Consider the following 16,446-nt stretch of genomic DNA (forward strand, 5'->3'; position numbering starts at 1 on the left):
TTTGTCTTTTAAATAAATTTATAAAAAAAAAAAGCATTTACCCACTGAAGCAGAACAAACACCTATCACTTGTTTTCCTCGTGTAATATAGAATCGACTGTTTAGTAGCCTGAGCAGAATAAAATAATCAAGCAATCAATCAAGAGACCGCCAACTTCAACACAAAGGTAACAAACACAGCCCATGACGACTGGGGGGCAAAAAACAGCAAATGAAAATACAAAAAAGAAAAACAGAAAAAAAAACAAAAAACAACAAGTTTAAGTGCAGCACTGGTCAGAATCATGGTGTAGATTCAGTCTACATTTTCTTCAGTTCCATATTCAGATAATCTGCTCACGTACATTGTCTCTAGATCCATAACATGCAAGCTTGATGAAGCATATGGTCAAATACGCATGGGAATATACTTTTTATCGCATAGGATATTTGTAAAATATGAAAAATCTGTGGATGTACAGTGATAAAGAAATTTCCTTTGCATGGATGAGCAGAAAAAAGACATCCACCCCATAGTGTTTTCTTTAAAAAGGAAAAAAAAAAGGAGACTACATTCATTTCACTGAACAGAGTCCACATACAAAAACAACTAAATGAAAGGCTTCCCAAAATATTATGTTGTGATGTTTAAATGTTCTTAAAGACCCCACTTAATAGCTTTTAGTTATCTTAATTATTACTAGAGAGTATCTGTGCCTTGGGAAAACACTCAAAAAAATCCAAAGATACACTAGTACAACAGAATACTGCATATCTACTCACGACTGGGTTAGGTAGGTCGACAAGAAGGCTAGCTGCCGTAGATGGGAATATCATCAACGTACATAGACAAAGTTCCCCTTTGTGGAATACACTACTGGTGATTTTGGTTGCATTTTCTATCTGACACAGTTAAGCTCTTTTCTGTTTCTGCTACCATGATGAGGCTCCTCTTCATCTTCCTGATCCAATGAGTCGCTTCTGATCTGATTTCTGGATTCGTTCAATCGTTTCTTCTTTTTGTTTGTGTCTTAAACACCAGGGATTCACACTCATCAGCTACTCTCTGGCTCCGTTTTCAACTTGGTCTTTAGTTTTTGCATTGTTCTCCATGGTCTTAGATCGATGGAAGAGGACTGGGGGGGGGGCGTGGACGACGTTTTTGTACCCTTTGGAGTCCTGTTCGTGTTTCCGCATCGCTTCTCTTTTTTTGGCACCTTGGAGAAGATGATACCAGTCAGGATGGAGGGGTGAGAGTGAGGGGGGGGTGAGGCTCAATGCATGATGGAGAGCATGGTTTGGGATGCAGACTGGAGTGGGAGGCTACTTGTCACCAGTCTGGTCACAGACCACTTCTTCTCCGGCTCTGTCCGTGGTGCCGTTGTTGGTGGTGGGGGTGTTGGTGGCCGCTGCTGCGCCACCCTCCTCTTCCTCCTCCGGTTTCACCCTCTTTGTGATGGGTTGATCCTGCAGCTCTCCATTCTGCCTTTTGGTGGGGAGGGATGCTGAGGCTGAGGCGTGGGCTGCCAGGAGGTGAAGAGGGTTAGCAACAGCTGTGGGACAGACGAGACCAAGAGTTAGAGGCAGAGCGATGAGCGCGTGGTGTCTGCTGTGGAGGAAACATCAACCTACGAGATCATAAACACATCTGCTAGAGAAGGTTGACAGAGTGGCTCAACAACAGTCGGATGTCATTGGGAATTTTATCTGTGTGGAAAATACTGCACGACACCAGTTATACTAACATTACTAGTTAGAGCCTGCTGTCAGAAACACTCACACTCCTTTATTTATAGACACCTTCAAGAATCACCAACTCCAAGAAAACATTTAGACAACCTGGACACTACCCCTAGTTAGCTGGTAGGAACTGGTTAACGTCTACAAAACAAAGTCTGCTGGGAGTTCAGGTAGAACACAGCTTAAGACACATCAGTCTGCCTGAGCCTTACAGGTAAACTAGCATCACTACCTAGACTACACTAGTTATACTAGCATTACTACCTAGACTACACTAATTATATTGGCATTACCAGCTACACTAATTATACTGCAATTACCGTATTGGCCCGATTATAAGACGACCCTCTCTTTTTCAAGACTTTTGAAAAAGACCCTTTGAACACCAAACTTAATTTTTAAACAGAAAATAATTACAGTACATCTGAAAAAAATGATTATAACAATATACTAGAGAGAAAAAGCTTGTTATTTTGCCTCATTCAAATCATGCAAAAACTGTCTTTCACATCTTAATATCTGAACATTTGAAGAAATAATGAAGTTTGCGTCGTAACTTCACAGCTGCCGGTTAACCTGGCCGATCTTCGACCCACTTTCTCCAGATTGTCGCTACGTTTCTCCATTTTCTGTTACCTCTTCTCTTATTTTCTTCTGTTTTCTTTCTTACCACTATTCTTATTCTTCTTCTTCGTGACAGGGGTTCGCTTTAGCCTGGGGAGTTAGTTCAGCATTCGCTTTAAAGATATCTGGCGCCATCTAGCGTTGTGAATGGGTATAATGTCTAGACCCCAAATATAAGACGACCCCCACCTTTTCAGCCTTATTTCAATGCAAAAAACACCGTCTTATATTCGGGCCAATACGGTACTAGCTACACTAGTTATACTGGCATTACTAGCTAAACTACACTAGTTATACTAGCATTACCACCTACACTGTCTGTCTTTCTCTTGCCCTGTCTTTATACCCGGTATCTTTCCTTTCCCACCCAACTGCTCAAAGCGGATGACCGCCCTCCAGAGTCTGACTCCGCCCTCCAGAGTCTGGCTCCGCCCTCCAGAGTCTGGGTCCTGTCTGGAGTTTCTTCCTCAATGAGGGAGTTTTTCCCCGCTGCTGTCTCTTCTGCTCTGAATGGTTCTGTTGGGTTTCTCTGTTCAAGTGCTTCGACATGTCTGCTGATGTGATGAAGCGCTATATAAGGTTGATTGATTGATTGATATTTGTATGTCCCAATATACTCTACTAACAAAAACACCATGAGTGAAGAATTTTTTTACCTACGGGATCAATAAAGTAATTCTTCTTCTTCTAACAGTAGCTAAACCACACTAGTTATACTAGAACAGGCTGTTCACAGGGGCAACCCGCAATGGAGCCGCCTGCCTTTCTACCTCCCTTCATGCCCACACCCTGTGTGTGTGTGTGTGTGTCTCACCTGTGCTTGCAGCAGTACCGATGGGGACCAGGTGGGTCCCGTTTTGTGTGATGGCCTTTATGGGGAGCTGGTGCTGACCCAGGGGGGCTTGTTGGACAATAGTTACTGTTGTCAAAGGAGCCGCCTGAGAGCTCTGGATGATGCGGCTGACGCCACCTATAGGCGAGGCTGTGATGGACGGGACGGGCTCCACTTTGACTACACACATGGAGACACGCACCAAAAAATCACACTCTGCACGCAGACGATGGTCACGTGACGCCTGCCGACCACAGGAAGCAGGTCTCACCTTTGATCTCCTGATGCTCCGCGCCGCCGTTCTCCTGAGGTTCCGAGTTCACGGCAGCAGCAGTCTGTCCAGCGATAGTTGCCATAGCGACGGATGGGATCTGGTGGACGACATGCACGGTCTGCATGACGGGAGCAGAGCTAACCGTTGTTGTTACGATGGCGGGAGAGGCCATGGCGTAGGTCACAGGCTTTATGGTCGTTTGAGGCACCTGGCGCTGCACGGCTATCAACACTGGCTGGTTACTGAGGGGGGAGCCTATCAGGGAGGGGGGCTACAGGTTACTGTCCTTCACACGGCGTAGAACACAAACAGAATCCACACAAACAGTTCATCATGTCCTACCAGGGGCGTTCTGTGCAAAGCGGGCCTCTTGGATGACAGCGAGTTTGGGCTGTACAGTTGAAGGTTGGGTTGGAGGGGGTGCTGGGGTCGGTTCTGGATCCATGGGGACTGGGGAGCCCTCTCTGGATAGGCTGTCTGGGGTCTGGACCCCGCTGGAGTGGGCAGACAGTACTCCTGTGTGGCTGGGAGAAGCTGGAGCACTCCTGGGCCGGGAAAGGAAAGAAGCTGCATGTGTAAAAATATAATGGACCCCCACAGCAATGACGTGTAAAACATTTACAGTCGGTGTTACCTGGAAGAGAGGGGCCCCACAGGGGTCCTAAAGCAGGGCACCCCCCTAGGCCTGCGCTTCCTGAAGGCCTGTTCTATCAGCTTGCCCTCCGACGCTGGATCGATCCTCCAGAAGGAACCTTTGCCCGGTTCTTCTTGAGAACGGGCCACTTTGATGAAGTAGCGGTTCAGGGACAGGTTGTGGCGGATGGAGTTCTGAAACACCAGAAACACACATGATGGAGCGTCGCAATCGCCTTTGAGTTCAATGGGGATTGGGGCTTGAGGAAAGGAGTGGCAGGACTTTCAGGGACAACAAAATAGGTTCATGGAATTTAAATACTCTATCGCACTTCAGTCACACTTGCTGGACCTTTCGTGGAGTTTCTAATGGTAAGTTTTTGTTACGTTTTTTTTGCCTCCACTAAAGCCAACTTCACCAGGATTCAGAAATACATTTTTCGATCAGCAGCCAAGTGGACTGGTAAATAAAAAATAAATGTGTTTCATATTCATTAATTTCCATAAATTTGATTGTGATAAAGTATTCTGCTGCATACAAACTCAAAGTTTGTGTTGCTGAATGGAAACAATTCAGGAATTCAACACCAGAAGTTGTGACAAAGGCGGAGTTGTGACTCGTGGCCACAGATGTTTTCCTGTTTCGTGGTTTTATTTCCAACGATAAACAAGTTGTGTCGATGCTTTTCTTTGCCAAGCTGGCGACACATTGAACAGCTCACCACCAATCATCCTGAAACCAGTCTGAGACTCCTTTCTCACCAAACCTCCATGACTCATACAGTTTTCTCCCTGAAGGTGGGTCTCCTCCTCAGTTTTCTTTTTTGTTGCTTCCTTTTTGCTTTTTAGGTCTCTCCACTACGTTCAGATATCGCCACATACTGTTGACATCCTGTGAAGCCGTGATGTATGGTAACTGTCAGTGTTCATGTGTTCGTCCGTCCGTCCACCAAATATCTTCACAACCGCAGATAGACAGATGAAACAAAAAGCACATTACTCAGGCAGCAGAGGGGATGAAGATGAGATGATGACCGTGACCTTGAGAAAACTAGATCAAAGTCAAATTTCAACTTTTGTACTCATCGCAAATTTTTGGTAGGCAGTCATGTGATACCGTACATGCATTCTATTGGCTGACCGCAACTGCAAGTGCGCTACGTCCTGTGAATGTCGGACTTCCGTGATAACTTTAGGTACACGTATCTCATCAGGTTTCAGAGACAACAACAAAACAAAAAGCAACATTTTCAGGAAGCCAGAGGCACAAAAATGTGTCGGTCAGGGTAGAATGTTGAATTCAGGGCTGTCGCGGGATGTTGCAGTCTCTGACTGCCTTGTTAAGAAATTGTTAATGCTGAAATGCAGTTTCTTGTACTACTGTCAGAAAAGTTGACCCGCCAGTGTAGCAGAAAACCTCCATGATTTACTTGTCATAAAGGAAATGACACCTGCCACTGGCACCACAGCAGGTGTTGGTTTTGGTTCCGTCCTTTCACGCTGGATTTTTTGTTCTGTCCCAGTCATGTGGTGCCTCAGCACTTTTGCTGTGTCCTTTGTACTTGCTATTCAGTTTCACTTTTTGGGAGCGCTTGTCTATTTGTCTCCAGTTCCTGGCATCCACTTCCCCCACCCACAACGGCAACTACTTCTGAGGGATGGCCGCCAATCGGTGTTGAGTGGCATGTGACTGGAACCAGCGGAATGTCACTCCAGTTGGATATCTCATCTCGGGTAATGAGCAAACTTCCCCTATATAGCTATCGCTCAGTGCACAAATTATTTATCTCATCTCTTTTAAGGGGTGGGGGTAGATTGACAGCAAGTAGATGAATGGAGGGGAGGAAATGGCCCGTTATACACCGTAGTGGGACCGGGGTGTTTACGGTGTTTATGATACAGTTGGGTCGATGACGTGTCTTACAATGACAGAAGGATGTGCCAAGTGGGCCTCCTGCTAGCTGTTCTTTTCTACCAGAGTTCATTTTACCTCCAGAAAGTAGCGCATCCCTGGGATGCGCTTCAACAAAAAAAAAATTGTGCATCCCAACATGATGCTTATGCATCCCAAAAGTAATGACAGAACATATGGTCAAAGATGCAAGGACGCACACAAACAAGAACACTTTTCTTTGTACTTGTAATCGTTTAGTTCAGTGGTCCCCAACCACTGGACCGGTACCGGTCCGTGGGTCATTTGGTACTGGGAGAAAAATGTATTTACGCAACCTCGTTTTTTTAAAAAATTTCGGCGTCTGAAAGGTGTTTTATTTTGAAAAGTGACGTCTGTACTGAATGACACACAGACAAATGCTTACGTCTGTCCCGCTTGACAGGTCTTGGTCACGTGACAGGTTACCAGCCGTTACCCCTAAATTAAGCGCGCACAACCACTCCAGTGTTCTGGATTAAAGTCAAGGCAGATTATCCTGAGACCCATAAAGTATCTTAATCCCTGCTTCCATTTCCAACCTCCTGTCTCTGTGAAGTGGGATTTTCTGCAGTGACTAAAGAAAATCAAACTGGAGTAGACCGGACGTCCAGAACACACTTCAGGTGTCATTGTCTCCGTTACCCCGAGATCAGCAGTCCACAACCACTAATTGATTATTGTAATTATTACTATTTGATTCATTCACTCTTTGATTGAAATGATCAGTATTTCTCCTACGTTGAATGAACTGATTGTAAGTTGCTATATTTCAAAATAAACCTCATGAGTGCCGTCACTTCAGTCCAATTTTTAATGTAATTATTTCTTACAATTATTTTGTTTACAGAGATGTTGATTATCAATTTATGAAAAAAAAAGGTTGTTTATTGTCTGTTGATGTCTGTATTTTACCTGAAACCACTGATGATTTATTATTAGACTACAGCTGTCCTGGTGTCATTAACGATCATCGAGCAAATGAAGACCAGTCCGTGAAAATATTGTCTTAGGTGAAACTGGTCCGTGGAGCTGAAAAGATTGGGACCACTGGTTTAGTTGAATCTGTCTTACTTGATGCTTTCTTTCATCTGATTTTCTTCATCTCTGAGTTAGCTGCTCACTGCTACGCTCTGCTTTTTACAGTTGGGTCACATGCATCCTCCAAACACCACAACACTGTCGAACATTGATGCAGATGTCTGAATTCTTAGTTAGAACCTCTGCTGAGCCTCAGGAGAGAAACAACAGATGATCAACTATGCCTTCAGGTCTTTTTACAGAGCAGCTAACTGGAATCAAGGCCCTGCACTGAACAGTCTGCATGGAAGTGGTTAATATCTCTGCACAGAATGTTAAATGCTATTTAAGTGCAATATTTGTTAATGTAACTTTAATTTTTTAATTCATGTTTCATCTAAAATTTGAGACATTTTAATATCATAAGTATTATTACGTTTTAAAATGCACACAGAAAAGTTGCACTTGTATTATCAGCTATATTATACAATATAGCTACTGTATATTATAACTTCATCCTAAAAACCAAAACACAAATGGGAAAAAAACAAAATATGAACCAATTAAGTATTAAGTTATAACGACAGGATGAAAGCGAGTGTCTTACTGCATTGATCAACGTCACAGTGAGATTCTGATGGTGACTTAAGGGCGTTTCAGGCAATGGAGCTCGTCATACTGTCTCGTCAGACACCAGTCACTTCAACAGGACCAGCCTAGGGCCTAAAACACCACCTCCATGTGTGTGTTCATAGTACACAGCTTTACACAAGGTAAAGAGGTGTACAGGCATAAAGGATGAAAGTAGTGTTTCACTATGTTTAGCAGTCATTTTCTGTACTTGTTCCAGTAATGGGCTTCCTGTTACTGCCCCAGAGTTAGAGTGGAATAAATGTGAGTTTTTCTTCTTTGGCTCATTGCATTAAATTTGCATTAAATTCTACAGAGGCCACAAGTTTTATGTACTCACTTAACAAAATAATGCTCTTCTGTGGAACATACAAGTTTGTTCTTGTTCACTTTGTGATGTCAACACCATGTTTAATGCCACTAAGGGATTGAAAATGCCCAAAATGACATTTTTCAAATTCCGACACAAACTTATTTTATAAAAAGATAGGGCAGTATAAAAACATTTAAGTACAAATCAAAAGGTGTCAAAAATTCAAGACTGACCTGCCACCCTTTATCAGCCGTTCTGTAGTACGGATAGTTCTTGGTGATGTGAGTGTAGATTCCATTTAACGTAAGCTGTTTATCCGGGGCCATGGTGATAGCTTGAACTATTAGTTGTGCATACGAGTATGGAGGTTTGGAGTCATCCTGTAGAAGAGAAATGAGAATATATTTCAGGAATTTGCTTTGTAAATTCAAGGCAAGGCCACATCGTGCTTTTGCTCTGTTTTGTTGACATACATGTCATGAATAAATACAGACTCCAAGTTCAACCAAACTCTCTACTCCAAAGTCTATGTTGTTGAGAGGGTCAATGTTTTGACCTGCATGAGCCACTGGGATGTTGGTGGTGCTCACACACTGATAGGAATCCTTGGACTTTCTCTGAAGTCTGCATCGTGCACACTTTTGTATGGGAGACCTTCTTTAACCTTCAATTGAAGCAGCAATTCTAGCAGTATTCATTCACCTTTCCCCTGTCTAGTTCTTACCTTTGGACTGTCTTCACCTGAGGCTTCTTTGTCATTTTCTGACTGGGAGTTGTCTCCTATGAGGTCAGAGGCCAGAGCGCGGCTGGTCCTGTAGCTAGAGAGCCCCGCCCCCCGCGGACTTGATGGACAGGAGTTTGCTGCACTGTAAATTTGATTTTTAAAAGAAAAAAATAAGATAGAATTTATGTTCTGGAACACTGACAAGATATTTCATGGAAAAAAATTGTGATTATTATTAATGTACATTTAATTCATTGGCTGCCAAAGCTTTGTAGCAATTTATGTCCTTCAGTGGACTTTCTATGCTGCTTCGGACATTTATCGGAGTTTCCTTTCTGTTCTTAACCGCTCCCATGATGCTTCGCTTAGAGCGACACCATATTTGCTCCCCGGTGAGCTCTGACACACGCAAACTTTGTTGCATCGTAAGCTGACAAAACTTCTCCATCTTCCTGATTCTCCATCCTCTGTTCCATAACTGGATCTGTCGTCATGACGCTAAATTCCATGATCGGAAGCCTCATTTTCACTGACGAGCTCCGGCAGCCGGTGAGTTAAACGTGGTGTTTTGCAGAAGACTGAAATGAGCCTGTTCTCACCTGATGGTGCCGGTAGGTGAAGGAAGGGGGCTCATGAGGTGGGCAATGTTGTCAGGAATGTTAATGGTCAGTGGGGAAATTTGGGGCTGGACGGGTTTGATCGGCGACTCGGGCACGTTCCTTGGCTCCTTCTTGTCACTGGACAGGGCTGTGAACGTAATCTTTATACTGGTACTAGGGAACCGGAAACAACACCTGAAGTCCAAAGAAAAAACAAACAAAACAACAAGTTTAGTGTGGATACAATTCCTTTGATGCTAACATGACAGATAAATACTACTCAAACAAGGTAGTCACAGACTGCAACATCCCGTGACACCTTTGAATTAAAAATGTTACCCTGACCTACTTGCATAGGTCAAAGATCAAAACTAGTGCTCTGACCTACTTTCATAGATCAAAGCACTAGCTTTGACCTACTTTCATAGATCAGAGCACTAGCTTTGATCTACCTATGCAGTAGCTTTGACTATAGATCAAAGCTAGTGCATAGGTAGATCAAAGCTGGTGCTTTGACCTATGGTCTTACTCACACTGGCCTTACCCGTTTTTCTATCTTATCCGGTTCCTGAGTGTACAAAAGTTTAAATTTGACCTTGACTTACATTTCTCAAGGTCATCATCTGGTTTCCACCCCCTCTGCTGCCCGAGTCATGTGCTTTTTGTTTCATCTCTCTATCTGAACGGTTGTGAAGACATTTGGCGGACAAACGGACGAACACACAAACACTGACAATCACATGACATCACCGCTGTGAAACGCCGTGTAATAAAAACAACAAAAGCCATGTTTACTACCACGTCATTGTAGACACACACACTCCTGCCCGGCAACAGGCAGGTCAGGGAGGTCCGACTCAGGTCATGAGAGGAGAGCTGGGATTCATTTTGTACAGTTTAAATATGGACTTACACCATGCTCACCACATAACACACCATGTCTAATTTAATATTAATAGGGTGGATTCGGACATCTTACTGACACCTCAAAGCGAATTATTTGAAAAGTTGTTTGAAATATGAGTTTAAACTGTAAGTTAGGACGCAGAACTGGAGAAAGTGTGTATCTATCTCTATATCTCTCTATCTATCTATCCATCTATCTGGGGAGTGTTTACAAGCGACAGGCGGAGGCCGCCGAACAGGTCGCTCAGTGTCAACACCGCCTGGAACACGAGGCGGGCTGACATTGAACCTCTCACACGCGCCGTTGTAGCGCCATACCATAATAATCCGTCACCACTCCCTCTTCCTGAGCAACAGACGCTAGCATGTGTAGCATCTCCGAACCCTACTGCTAGCGACTGGCCCGTGTTGTTAGCTTAGCATGCTAGCTAATGTTAGCCAAACACACAAGATTTGAGGAAAAAGTCGAACCAGTTTCATTAAAGTTTAACCATTCTAGTGTTTCGTTGAGGTAAAAACGACTTCTAAACGTCTGCAAACAGTTCGCAAGTTTGAACCAACGTATTTTTGCGTTTAAAAAACAAAATGTAAATAAAGATAAATAACGCTTTTGTCATTTTACGTAATTGCTAGCTGTGGCTCGGTGTGGCCGGTGTACTACGGCCAGGGACCGGGACGGTGTGACGTCAGCCCGGTGAGCTACACGCGTGGAGAATGGACCAAACACGCTCCAACACGCGGTGATGACTTAAGTTTGTGTCCGAACGCCACTTCTTCATACTAGCATATTTTCGCATGCAGATTTCATGTGACGTTATCGCCATTCAAGCCAGCAGCACGTATCAGACCTGACACAACACGTGCAACACCGCCGCAGGACAACAAAACAAAAACAACACCTGAACCCACAACAGCACATTATGAAGAACATGAAGACGTTAACGGTGAGGGTCACGCTTACATTCGTGGAAGCTGTAACGGTGGAGCCCCTCTTCTCTGGAACACCCCATCAACAAACACCCCGTTTTTCCCAAGGCATCGAAGGTAGAATTCCCCCGTGCCCGTGCCATCCTCTCCGGCAGTAAAAATTTCAAGATGTCGCCGGGAGATGAAGCTAGAGTGTCCCATGCTCACGTCCACCGAGCCCTGCGATGAGTTCCGGCCAATGGTGACCGACCTTTTCTTCATCAGATACTCGAATTCTCGGCCCTCCAGCCGGGCTACAGCCGACCCCGACATCCCGCTTACCACCGCCATCTTCGCCAATGTCTAATGGAGATTTGGAGATATGCGTAAGACTGAAACGTACAAGTGGTTTCAAGGAAATTAATTTGGGGATTTTCTTTAGATTTGCTAAAAGGGGGGGATCCAATTTTACACCGTGGAGAATTTGGCTAGGAACGTGCCAGACCGGGGACACAGCGGCTCCGACCCACCGCCGTGAAGAAGAGGTAAAAAGGGGATCGGCGGCCAATCAAAAGCGGCCAAACGGGCAGAGAGCGTCGTTATGGATAGTCTTTTCATCCAATGGCAGACCAGCGTGGGTGGGCTAATGTGTAGCGTTTACCAATGACAACAATAATCTAAATAACCGAAAAGAACAAGTTCGGTTGCAGTGCAGGTTGACACGCAGATGGTTGGAGAGCTGGAAAAAGCGGGCCAGAGATTTCGTGAATTGGCTTTCATTTGTCACGATTAGGACAAAGATTTATCTCCGCATGGGATAATTTTTTTTAAAAATTATTAGAAATACAAGCTCAGTTTTCACTTTAAGAACAATTTGATTTGTTGTCAGATTTTGATACTACAAAAAATATAAAAGATCACACTGAATCTTTAGGTTGCAAAATGTTGTTTTTGTGTCTTCAGTATTTAGTTATTGATCTACATTGGCATTTTTGGGGAATGACAAGGTTTGGAGAGTCATCTGTGACATATTTATATGCGGTTTATATTTATTTACATCACCTTATAAATTGATACGGCAGACTGAAAGGCAGGCAACATTCACTTCTGAGTTTCTTTCCCCGTCTATAATTTCATAAAACTACAAAAGTGATGGTAGCACTGTTGCTGCACAGCACAGTGCTTCCCAGTTCGAGTACTGCTCTGTAAAGAGTTTGCATGTTCTTCTGGGTTCTCTATCCAAAACCTCCAAAAACATTAACTTCAGGTGGATTGGCCAGTCTCAAATTGACCGTAGGTGTGAGTGGTTGTCTGTCTACATGTGGCTCCGCGGTGCACTGGCATCACTGCCTCACTCCCTCAGTCAGGTGGGATAGGCTCCAGATCCCCATGACCCACGATGGCGGAAGAAGCGGGTACAAGAAATGGATGGAAGGATCGTCGGACAAAAGTAATGCAACTCTTAAAATTATCAACGTAATTACTGTATCTGGAGGTTGTAAGCTATTATCAGTTTTTGATTTCTATTTGCATTAATGAACTAGAAGCAATGCAATGACAGACTGCAACATCCCGCAACACCCCTGAATTGAAAATTTTAACCTGACCTATTTGCATAGGTCCAAGATCAAAGCTAATGCTTTGACCTACTGTCGTAGATCAAAACACTAGCTTTGATCTATGGTCTTACTCACACTGGCCTTCTCACTTGTATTTCCATCTTATTCGGTTCCTGAGTGTACAAAAATTTAAATTTGACCTTGACCTAGTTTTCTCAAGGTCAAGGTCATCATCTGATTTTCATCCCCTCTCCTGCCTGAGTCATGTGCTTTTTGTTTCATCTTTCTATCCCTAATGGTTGTGAAGATTTTTGGTGGACTAATGGATGAACACACAAACACTGACAATTACAATACATCACCGCTTTGAAACGCCATGTAATAAAAACAACAAAAGAGATATTTACTACTATCTGCAACGGTTGTGAAGATATTTGATGGACAAACTGTCCATTTGCTCGTGTCTGGATTACAGTATTATGATTACAAGTGTTGTACTTTTTTATTTCAACAAAGCAAAATAACAGTTATACAGTGCGCACTCGTACTTTTGCGATTAAGGAATCCGCGATCGAGATCACATGACTTCCTACCAATAATCCGTCATGAGGCGGAGTCGCGAGCGTTGATGCATGAATGTGCAAGGGTGCACTATAATAATAATTATAGCTGGACAAAACTGACCATTCATTCATTCATTTGTTCATTCATTCATTCGTTCATTCATTCATTCATTCATTCATTCACTCACTCATTCATTCATTCATTCATTCATTGACAGAGGTGTCTGGACACATTGCCAGTGCATGGCGGAACACAAACCTGACTAAATGATGGGAAAGGCAACAGCCAGCTATAAAGGTCCTTTTGTCTAATGAGAGTGAACCTGTGTGAAATGATGAGAATAGGGTTTTGGTCACAGCTTCCACTGCAGCACAAATCATAGCATTCTGTTCTTCAGAGAGGTTTAATGGATATCCATTCACTTCAGCAAAGGGACAGTAATAATGTCAAATACAGTATATTATACAACATATCAACACATTTTTTATATGACTTATCATAAGTGAAATACTTTTGTATTTACTTGTAAAATCAAATCTCAAACAAAAGCCCACTTCCTGTCTGCTGCAGGGGATGGAGGATCTCAGTGACTCACAATGATACATTCCATTTAGGCAGACTGAATCAGCAAATGAAGACCAGAAAGAACTGAAGAAAGTTCTCTAGTGGGACTCAGATTTTCATAAACTTAACATTCCATCAGATGTCTTTGAATGTGTATCTACTGGTTTTGACCTGAGTCCGATTCCTTGTATTAATCGTCCACCATGGTTTCTCTGCAGCTTATTGAGATTTACTAGCTGTAGTGTAGTTCCGTCCACGCTGATCTCTGCGTGTGGACATCTTTAGACAGTGTTGACACTGGTACAGAGGAGGACTGTGATCCTGACAGAGGCCTGGTGCCCACTAGCTGTTAATACTGTGAAGCCAGTACGATCTTCATATTTAACAAAACCAATCCCATCCGCCACACCGCACGTGTGCCCTGAAAATGACGTAATCCATTCCAACAGAGGTGCATTCAAGAATAATACAGGGCAGAGGACGGTTAGTAGTTCTGGGCGGTTTAGAACTTTTTCTGAAGGCCAAGTTTCATTTTTTACAACAGTCACCTCTTTGGTTGTTGTTTGATTTATTTAAAATACAGGTATAAGATAGAAGATGCTAAATATTGAAATCATTCATCCATCCATCCCTCCATCCATCCCTCCATCCATCCCTCCATCCATCCCCTTTTTACCTCTTCTTTGGGCGGCAAAGGGTTTGAAAATGAGATGATGACCTTGACCTTGAGAAAACTAGGTCAAGGTCAAATTTTAACTTTTGTACACTCAGGAAACGGATAAGATAGAAAGACGAGGGAGAAGGCCAGTGCGAGTAAGACCATAGATCAAAGCTAGTGCTTTGATCTATTTAAGTAGGTCAGAGCACTAGCTTTGATCTTTGACATATGCAAGTAGGTCAGGGTAAAATTTTGAATTCAGGGGCGTTGCAGGATGTTGCAGGCTGTGACTGCCTTGGTTCTAGTTTGATCTACAGTCGCTTATCTGCCTTGTGGTCATGGGTCTATCTCAGCTGGCAACGGGTGAGAGGTAGGGTGCACCCCGGATGAAATGCCAGTTCATTGTGGGGCGACAAGAAAGGCAAACGGCCATGGCTGCTCACACTCACACCCACTAACAATTTGTTGGTTCCCCCTGGAGGACTGAAAAAGACATACAAACAGAAAGAAATCTAGCAGGAAGGAATTGAACCTATAACCTTCTTGCTATAAGGCAACCCACGGCGCCACCTTGCTGCCCCCTGGCCAATCAGGGTACTCAAAACAATCTGTCCTGCAACATCCTGGTGATGTTGAGTCATTTCCACAACGGATACCTGCCCATTCCTCTCAGGGAGACCCGGGTCTACTCTGAGGTCTGATCCCGAGTCCAGGAGAAGCTGATTTCAGCCACTTGGAGATCCAATCCTTTTTTATTTCAGTCACCACCTGAAGTTTATGAGTAGTTGTGAGGCCTAAGATATGAATTGATACCCAAGGCAACACCTTCTTTCATATCCACCTCATTGTGGGTCAGGCCATCGGGTTTGGTCCTCTTTCAGTGGACATGTAGGCTCCGATTGGCTCCTGGTGGCTGTTCCACTGGTGTGTGTGAATTATACTACAGTACTCCTGGTTATCAGGTGTATGGTATTGCGTGGTAGCCTCTGCCACCCATGGCTTTGGTGAAGGTAAGCATGGCTACACAATCTCCTCCTATTGACTGCATTTTGAGATCCTGTCAGTGAATATCACGATCAGGAATATGTATCTTATTTAATGTAATCAATTGTTACTGCTATTTTGAGATTTTTGAAGTGCAATGAAGGCTGACATCTTAATCTAGATACACTGACTTAATGCGTAAACATCAACAAAGTGACATATTTCTTCCTAACAGACTGATGTATGACAAATTACAAAAAATAGTGACGAAATGTTCAAATATTTAAGTATAGTACATCATTTAAACAGATGGACCTTATGTTGTTCCCCCTCAAGGACTGATAAAGACACACATCTTATATAGTACATAGGGTATGTAACACACAATTTTCCAATTGCTGTGGCCTAAATGTATCATCCCTGGCTTTAAAATACAAACTTCTATGTATATGTCATCATTTTTTGATCTCACTTGGAAAAGGCTTATGAATCTTTCAGTCTTGATAACTAGATAAAATGTGGGTTTCTATTTGAGATGTTCTCTGTATTGGGTGCTGATCATTGTTGTAGCGTTCATAGTGGTACTGCAGTTACTGCAGTAGTACATGAATAGAGTCCGTCTCAGCTGAAAAAAAGTCAGTACACTGCTGCCCCCTGCTGGTGTGTCATTGTCATGCAAAGGCTGTTACCAGTGCCGCATGTCCAAGAAGATAATTATTGGTAGGGCACGACGTGTACAAATTTATAAAACATAAAATCACTGCGTACTATTATTATTATTGCTGTTGTTTTTGTTGTTGTAGGAATGATATGCATAATATGTGATCTCTTTTTAATGATTCATGGAGTGTTTTTTTACATGTCTATAATGTCCCATCTTGCTTTTCTAAATACAATTTAAAAAAAGAAATAAAATAGAAAGGTGTCACACCAGAATTGTAATTGGTTCATGACTGTCCTGTTGGCCACCATGATGTTCTAAGAAGGTGATATATGTGAGTTGACGT

At 43.2% G+C, this 16,446-nt stretch overlaps 1 protein-coding gene across 1 annotated transcript; it reads right to left on the minus strand.

The window, feature by feature from the left end:
- Positions 1-11,957, minus strand: foxk2a (forkhead box K2a). The gene is made up of 9 exons (XM_068305608.1): positions 11,166-11,957; positions 9,299-9,493; positions 8,700-8,841; positions 8,209-8,355; positions 4,084-4,277; positions 3,792-3,994; positions 3,447-3,704; positions 3,158-3,355; positions 1-1,532 (listed from the first exon to the last, which is right to left on the minus strand). Exons 1-9 carry the CDS (start codon positions 11,459-11,461, stop codon positions 1,303-1,305), a joined length of 1,863 nt encoding a protein of 620 aa, XP_068161709.1. The 5' UTR covers positions 11,462-11,957; the 3' UTR covers positions 1-1,302.
- Between the last annotated feature and the right edge of the window lie 4,489 nt (positions 11,958-16,446).

Source organism: Antennarius striatus, chromosome 21 (assembly GCF_040054535.1).
Source record: "Antennarius striatus isolate MH-2024 chromosome 21, ASM4005453v1, whole genome shotgun sequence".
Classification (NCBI taxonomy): Eukaryota; Metazoa; Chordata; class Actinopteri; order Lophiiformes; family Antennariidae; genus Antennarius; species Antennarius striatus.